Source organism: Globicephala melas, chromosome 10 (genome assembly GCF_963455315.2).
Source record: "Globicephala melas chromosome 10, mGloMel1.2, whole genome shotgun sequence".
Lineage (NCBI taxonomy): Eukaryota > Metazoa > Chordata > Mammalia > Artiodactyla > Delphinidae > Globicephala > Globicephala melas.
In genome coordinates this window covers 52,589,217-52,597,949 of record NC_083323.1, presented here as the reverse complement: position 1 = coordinate 52,597,949, position 8,733 = coordinate 52,589,217, and the positions used below count along the sequence as shown (strand labels likewise).

The following is an 8,733-nucleotide window of genomic DNA, read 5'->3' as shown; positions in this document are numbered from 1 at the left end:
GTATACTTGCAGGATCTTCCCACAGGTAACTGGCAAATAAAATAAGGTGATGAAACACATTTATCCTTGACTGCAAACCTTCATTTAAGATATCTCAGGTCTTCTCTTTGGTCAAGAAAGGGAAATCTTCCCTTCCCAGTATACTCTTCTTCCTTACCACCTACAATTTCCTTTCTTCTGAAATAGACGGTCAGGACTCTTCCAATTTGGAATATTGTTCTGGGAGATCTAAATGCCATTCCTGGGTGTATAACATTAGGAAAGTTTAGCAGCTAGGTAAGTTAAGCTTCTCAGCCTAAACCGCAAAGAATAAGACCACGTACTTGCCTAGTGCAGAACTAGCACCCAGATCTTCTGGTGTCTCCCCAGCCCCTTTTCTGCTATCTCATGTCCTGATGCATTTAAAAGGAGAAAACATGGCTGGGTAGGTTAATTTGCACCTTATTTGAGAGATGTTCCTGTAAATAAGATTCAAACTGATTTTTTTTTTTTTTTTTTTTTTTGGTACGTGGGCCTCTCACTGTTGTGGCCTCTCCCGTTGCGGAGCGCAGGCTCCGGACGCGCAGGCTCAGCGGCCATGGCTCACGGGCCCAGCCGCTCCGCGGCACGTGGGATCCTCCCAGACCGGGGCACGAACCCGTGTCCCCTGCAATGGCAAGCAGACTCTCAACCACTGCGCCACCAGGGAAGCCCCAAACTGATTTTTTTTACTTGGAGGTACACGTCAATATTTTGAAACAATCTATACAAGAACTATGAGGTTATTATTTTGGAATTGCATTTAGAAAAAAGCGGGCTCGTGTTTGTTCCAACCCAAAAGGCTTTAGCTTTGAGTTGTCAAAGTCAAGTTGTCAAAAGGGCTGACAACATTACAGAGGGCAGGGACACTGAGATGCTGCTATGACTCAAATAATGAAGAATTGATGAATTTAATTGATGGCTCATATTGGACAATGCCCTTTAAGAGACATATTTGTTATTTTAAAAAAAAGCAGAATTCTAAAACCTAAGGACTTAATCTCTATAAAACATTTGGAAACTTTTTTTTTTTTAGGCATATAAATCCAGGGAGAAAAAGGCCTGAGAATTTGGAAAGGCAAGAGAATGAAGAGGAGTGAGGTTGATGGTTCCAGGTTCTTGTAGTGCCATTCAGTGCTCAGTTTCTTATCGACAAAGTTTAAAAAAAACCAATAATGCTATTAAAATAGCTATTACTTCCTCTAAGGGATGCGAAGTATTTATGATGTATCCTCAAATCATTGCAAGGTCTCTAAGAAGGAAAAGGAGCCAGACAGAATAGCTCAAAAAACCCCACTGAGTTCCATTAATGAAAAATGCAGTAACAACAGCCAGTAGTGTTGTAATTTACCTCTGTTTAGAAATGAAAGAAGTTGATGCTCTTGGCTGGCTTCAATTTACCTGCAGTCAAAGGAAAGCAAATTCTCTCTTTAAATAGGAAAGCTTTGGTTAGGCAGCAGTTAGACTTAACAGTGGCCGTTGGCGATGCTTTCTGATTAATCAGCAGAGCTATATTTAAATTTTAGGATTTTGTATGCCAGACAGGAAACCAACACATTCTGGTTAATGAAAAGCAAACAGGAAAAAGCTGTGAAATTTTGAAGACCCCCCCACCCCCCACCCCGCCGCCTGGGCAAAAGACTGTAATAAAAGCAAGAGCTAACACTCATACAGCACTTGACAGTTTAGGAAGATCTTTTCACACACTTGATTTCATTTCGTCCTTACAACGACCCTGTGAGGTAAGTGTTATCAACGCCATTGTACAGCCTAGGAAATGGAGGCTTTATGTCTTTTTAAGCCATTTCCCTAAAGTCATGCACTTAATAACGAAGGAAGCCAGACTAGATGCAGAGCAGTTTTCTTTCTATTTCCCCGCCCTCTTCCTGTCCAGCCCTGCTTCTCCTCCACTGTGAGACTGTTTGACGGGTGGGTGATCAGAAGGAAGGACCAAGTTATTTTTAATTAAACATGAGGGAACATTCAGTATCCTGAGTCATTCTTTAGGAGACTCGTATCTATGAATCTGGATTCCTCAGACATGAAGTAATGATGGTGTTAATATCCAGTATAGCACAGGATACCTTATAACACTGGTCAAAACATGTTTACAATTTTCTAGAGAAAGCCTACATAATACCTTAGGCAATATACTTTCTACTCTTCTAATAAAATTGCATATTTTTCATACAAATCTGACCTTAAAGCAGCTTTGCAGTGGGAAGAAAAAGATATTATCGGCCAGTTGACAACATTCTCTCTAACCTTCAGCATCTTGGTAATCATGCTTTTGACAACCAATGAAACATGAGGAACCAAAGGAGGGAACTGCCAGTTTTAAAGTTACTGTTTTGAAATGGAGGTGATTTATAGCTTCTAACAGAACTTTCCTCTTTCCACTCTGCAACAGGCACCCCCTACTCAATATCCCTCAAGCTCTCATGCCTCTTCAAGGCACCATCCCACTCCAGGCCACGGTTTGAGACTGCATTTTCTGATACATAAATTTATTTTACTGGACGGAAGCATAATTTCTCTGACGTCTCTTCTAATTCCTTTCAAACCCTAAGGCTGCTGATGAGCTTACTTTGTTCAGAAATAATGCCCCTACATTATACGACTTCTAAACCAACCAAACCTTAGTTATGTCAGAAATAAAAAGAAAAGAAACCCACAGCAAAATATAAAGCCAGGTGGTTATGCTTTTTCCTTTAGAAATATGACTTCTGTTATTTCTGGGTTAGGTCTGCAGATTTTAGTGTGGCATGTTTTTATTAACATTCCGTATAAAACAATTCATAGCTTTTGCTTGTAGCAATGTGAAAATGCAACTAGAAACACAGTCTTGTACTCAACAGATTGATTTATCTTATATTTGTTCTAATAATTTCTGGCTGGATTCAGTCAGTGGGCTGAAAAGTCCGTTACAGGAGTCAGGCTGCATGCTCAGGATGAAACAGGAATGAATTGGATGGACTTGGAAGATTTAGCTGAGTCCTTCCACACGCCGGTCCTATTTGTGGGGCTTCGGTTGTTAGTGAAGGAAGTCTGTTTTCGGCTCATACTGTCAGAATCTTCTTTGTTGAATATTTGTTTCATGTTTTGGCAGCATGGGAAGCTTTGGATACAGTCTTGCAGGAGATGGCCACTAAAAAACATGTATATCCAGGGATTGCAGCAACTATTCAAGGAAGCCAGTAATGCAGTGATGGTGGTGGCCGGGTTTTCCGACTCTGTATGGAAAACATAAGGGGAGAGCATTTAACTAGTCAAATGCAAGTGACAGCACTGGATAAACTCATTTTTCTGTTGGTTCATGAAAGCTGGAAAATGTTATGGGTCAATATAGAAAATAAAGTATTTTGTTTATCAGTCAGGGAAATGGTTGGTGAATGGAAATTGCTTGGTTGTAAAATATTTTCATAGGCAAGATGCCTTGAAATTAATTCAGGGATTTTAAACCACTATTAAAATATTTAAGTAGAATGAGTGGGACTTCCAAGAGGTTAAGCATATTAAATAACTTAATAAAGTTTTGAATCCTTTGTGTTAGCACTAGCGTGTGCTAATGAACACAGCACTTAGAGAACGGCTTCCATTTCAGTGAAATTTCTAGAGGCTATAGCCACATATACCAAATTATATCCATCCTGATAACTCAGGCAAAAGTATGACATTATGGACCATGTTTAGTTGTTTTAAATTTTTTACTATTAAACATATTCTTGTAATAAGAAATCTATACCGAAGGGGATAGTTGAAATAGGTCCCTGAAAGATGCAATATTTAGTTGTTTTCTTTGGTTAATTAGAAGCTTCGTCTGATTTTAAAAGAAAACCATCTTTGATTGTGGCTTGAACAATTAAATTATATTATGAAGAACAGATAAATTAAGAAATTCCAACAGTCCTTTGAACTATTTTTTGTGTATTTGCACTGGTAAACTACATAAATATCACCTTTCACCATAGAACTATTGCACTGAGAATATACCTTTTCTAAAGGTAAGAATAATAGGCAAGCACTGATTTTCCCTTATTAATTATGAACTTGGGCCTTCTCACTCTTGTTATGCCAGAATAAATTACAGGTTAGTTAATCAAACTTTGTGCTAAGATGCTACTCTTAAAGGCGATCAGGATCCAGGACTAAGACTGTATTCAGAAAGAATGGAAATCATCGACATACCTGTGCACAAGTGAAGAATTTTTTAGTAATTGTGTCTGAATCCTGATAGAGCAACAAATAGGCTGAATTTTTTATTTGATTAATACTTAAGAGGCTGCCAAGACCAAACAAGACAGGAAATATAGCATTTATGTTGTATTTTTCATCATCAGTGCTATTATAGCCATGACTTTTATTTGTCTGAATTAAATTCACTCTCAAGTGTTTAATTTGTACATACAACTTTCAAAGTATATCACAAATAACAAAAGGAGACACTTCTTCCCAGATACCTGTTTCCCAATTACAGTTGTTGTCAGCAACATTTCTGTAATATATTTGATGTGAAAAAAAATTTTTGTTTTCCTTATCAAAGGAAATTTTTTTTCAAGATACAATATTAAATAATGCTTTTGGGGGTAAGTTCTCGTGAAGCTGGTTTTCCTAGTTTGTGAAGGAATTAAAATCAAACGAGCTAGTAGGCGCGGAGGACATTCTCAGAAAACTACAAGAGTTGTGTGGAGAGATGTACAGCTGTGTGGTCAAGTTAGTGCTGAAGGACTAATGAATCAGTCTAACAAATTTAGAGTTTATTAATAATCCTGCTTTGAAACACTGGGGAGAAAAAAGTGTTAAAGTAATTGTAGGAAAAAATCAAAACATTATGATAAGAAATGGAACACTAGCTAAATGCCAAATTAAAATGATTGACTTAAGAATCTCTCTTCAACACATTTAAACTATTTTCAAATTAAAAATATGTCCGTTTTACCCTTACTTTGGGGCATTTCTACAAAAATTTTACATTGCGATACTTTTCACAAACTAGCAAAAAGCAGTTGTGACAGTATACATATTGCTCTGAATCCAACAGACTTCAAAGCAGGGTTTTAACACAGCGGTTAGTGCTTTGGCAAGAAGTCATTATTCTGTTCTGTAATTGCGCGGCTGACTCTAGGGCACAGTTTTCTGGATTTGTGGTTTTAGGAGCTCGTTACAAATGCAGATTCCTGGGCCCCATTCCAGATCTACTGAATCAAAACGTCTGGGGTGGGGACCCCACGACTTTGGCTTTTAACAGTTCCGCTCAAGATGTGATTCTCATGCACGAAGTTTAAAAACTATTGCCCTAGAGGATATTATGAAAAGAAACTCTCTCCCCCCACCCCCCCAAGCACACAGACCCCATCTGTGCACCTTACTCCATCGTCCCGCGACACCTACCGACCCAGGGGAAATTCTTATCCCAGACAGACCACATCTGGATGATGAAGAAGGGCGCCCAGCAAACGATGTAAGCCGTCACGATCACGAAGGTCATCTTCACCGTGCGGATCTTGGCGCGGGAAATTGTCTTCACGCTGCTGACACACGGCGCGAGCAGGAGCTCCTGGTGGAAGGCGCCGCCTGCGCCCTCCGCGCGGGCGCCCTTGCCCTGGCGCACCGCAGTCTTTCCGCGGACGTTGCGCCAGATGTGGTAGCAGATGAAGCCGTAGCAGGTGCCCAGGCTGACCACGGGCGCCACGAAGATGCTGCCGGTCATCCAGGTCACGTAGGCGGGGAGACCCCAGGGCTGGATGAAATTGGCCCAGCAGTCGTAGGCCTTGGTGACGTTGCTCACTTCGACCACGGAGAAGACGAAGTACTGTGGAGTGCTCAGCACGAAGCTCAGCACCCAGGCGGCAGCGATCATGAGGCGCGAGCGGCGCGCCGGCTGCTGCAGCGTCTTCAGCGGGTGGCACACTGCGATGTAGCGGTCGGCGGTCATGACCACCAGCATGTAAGCCGATGCGAACATGGCGAACACCTGCAGGTGCTTCACCACGCGGCAGAGCCCGTCGGGTCCGCGGAAACGGTAGGTGATGTCCCAGCACAGCTGAGGCAGCACCTGGAAGAGAGCGACGGCCAGGTCGGCCAGGCTGAGGTGGCGGATAAAGAGGTGCATGCGGGACATCTTGCGAGGCGTGCGGTGCAGCGCCAGCAGCACACTGCTGTTACCCAGCACGGCCACCACGAAAATCACGGCCAGCACGGCGACCTCCAGCTTGGCCAGCTCCTCGTTGCGCTCGTCCGCCAGCGGGCTGTCATCTTTCCCGAGCGCCTCCGCTTCCCAGCTGGTGTTGGCACCGCTGGCGTCCAGAGGCCACCATGGGCTGGAGTTCCCTGCGGGCCCCGCGCCGGGGCTCCCGGAGAAGCTCATGCTGTCCATGCAGCGCCTCCTCGGCCTCGGCGGAGGCCCGCTCCCTTCCCGCCTGCTCGCGCGGTGCGCTCCCTCCTTGTAGCGCTCACCGCGAGCCGGGCTCTGCTCGCTCTCTTGCGGGTGTCTCCCGGCGCAGCGTGTGCCACCAGCCAGTTCGGCCGCTCTCGGTCGAATTGCCCGCCCCTTTGCCTGCGCTGCCCTGTCTCAACTCGGGCGAAGCTGGGGAGGTGCGCTCCGAATCTCTGAAAGCACTGGGCTCCAAACTCAAATTATTGATGCGGAGTTTGTTTCCCCAGATCGCGTTCCCTCTCGCCTCAGTGGTTGGAGACTGCTCGGTGCCTACACTCGCTGCCTCCCTTCCCTCTTCCCTGGGGGTTTTCTTTTTTCTCCCTCCCTACGTCGGTGATTTGTCCTCTTTGCATCGCTGCTGCAGGGGTGGGGCTGGGAACTCGCGGATTACTTGGCGTAATAGGGGGTTGACCGTGGCGCTTTCCCTCTCTTCTCTTCTAAAAAAACCTTGGAGATCTGGACATGTCATGCCTTTTCAGGGTTTACCATCATTTCCTCTAGCCTCCCTCAAGGGTCACCTTAACCCCCGCATTTGACTTCAACAGACGCTGTCAACATGATACCCAGAAATCCCGAGTCCACCGCCCGCGTGGGTGCTCTTGATGCTGAACTTGGCGCGTGTGCCCACCTGCTTCAGCTTGGGTGTCTCCCTCCGCAGCGGGTCCGCCCATCCCGGGGAAGCCAGTCTAATTTTATTCTCAGGGCAACGTGGCTACGGGAATTTCGTCTCACACCAACCCCGCTCCTCTCCGCCCTCCTCTGTAGGGTAACAACTGGGTGACTTAAAGGACGCTCTCTTCCCGGTAACTTTGATGCCTGCTGTTTGTTACTCTGCCCGCGTTCGCGGACCGGAAGGACGCGCTCGCAGTCCCGGCGGCTGCCTGTACAGTGCACTTATCTACAGCGGGGGGAAAAGGAATGTCTCCTGGTTTTCCAGTTTCCCCCGGGGCTGGGAGCGTGTTGGGGGGTGGGTGGGACTTAAGGAGTTTTCTCTAAACTTGATTCCCGGGGTTTTCTCCGGGAAAAGCCTGATTCCCACAGCTGGGATGGGCGGGATTTGGGCCACAGTAGTCCATGGGGACTTCGTCTGGTTACTACTGACTCCTGGGGACATCTCCTCGGGTGGACGAAGAGCCGCTGCTGGAGAGCGGCAGCCCAGGCAGCGCTGTCCAGGACACCGGAGCGAAAAGCCGCCAGGCTCCTTGTGCTGGTGGATGAGAAAGAGGCAACCTCCAGGCAGAAAAGAGACTCTCTGAAGCAAAGAGAGAAAAGACCACCTACCTATTAATTAGTTACTCTGGGCAGCTGGAGCCCAGCTGCAGGGCATGAGACGGGCAGGATTACTAACCCTCTCCCTTAGCTCTGCCTTTAAACTTTGGTGAAGATACGCTTGGAAGGACGGCAAGGGGGAGCTGTTTTCAGGCTATTTCACAAAAGAAGAAAAAAGGAAAAAGTAAACACTTTATAAGGTTATCTACTCTGTAGATACACGAACATGACATTTTGGTCAGAACATTTGTATATTGTGGCCATGGTATAATTTGATTGAGAAGAATATCTATGAAATGTAGGCAAAGAAACCAAAAGATTTTCTGAGATGCAGTTCTCAGTGATAATTCCACTTTGCTTCCCAGTTCATGCACGCTGAGTCCCAAGGCTGTCACACTAAGAGTGCTGGACTCGACCCTGGGAGTCCTTCATTGTGACTGCATAAGCCTCCGTTTATACATCTTTAAAATGGGAATGAAAGTACCCGTCTTACCTACTTTTGAGGTTACTTTGAGGATCAAGTAAGACAATGTTCTATTTGGGGAAATGCTCTCAAAACTACAAGGTGTGTGGCGTTGTCTCACTTTCTCCAAGATATCTTGGAGGCAAAAGACTTGAAAAGTTCAGAGACGTCAGTAAGTAAAATATTTCCAGACCACCTGTCTGGAAAAATCCTTCAAGCAATTAGGTAAAAGTCACTGACTCAGAGAGGTGACCTTCTTTTGAGTCACAAATTACATTATTAGTGTTGCATATGAAAAATAATGTCTGACCCTAGTGTCCCAGAGTATTGCAAAAGTGGTCCATTGGCCAGAACCTGGCAATTTTATTGCCCTTGGTCCTACACCTTTGAGCTTTGAGGTTTCCTGAAGGGAAGGAATCTACAGTACAGGGTTACCAAAGTTCCTTTGCGTGTTCTTATTCCAGATGGATGGTGTGGTAGCCTCTCAGAAAATCATTCATCTGTGTCAGGCCCTCTGATCCAATAATAAAACTATATCCAAGTTATA

General features: G+C 44.9%; 1 protein-coding gene across 1 annotated transcript; it reads right to left on the bottom strand.

The window, feature by feature from the left end:
- Positions 1-603: 603 nt before the first annotated feature.
- On the bottom strand, positions 604-7,059 carry AVPR1A (arginine vasopressin receptor 1A). The gene is made up of 2 exons (XM_030866937.2): positions 5,410-7,059; positions 604-3,251 (listed from the first exon to the last, which is right to left on the bottom strand). Exons 1-2 carry the CDS (start codon positions 6,392-6,394, stop codon positions 2,965-2,967), a joined length of 1,272 nt encoding a protein of 423 aa, XP_030722797.1. The 5' UTR covers positions 6,395-7,059; the 3' UTR covers positions 604-2,964.
- Positions 7,060-8,733: the final 1,674 nt, after the last annotated feature.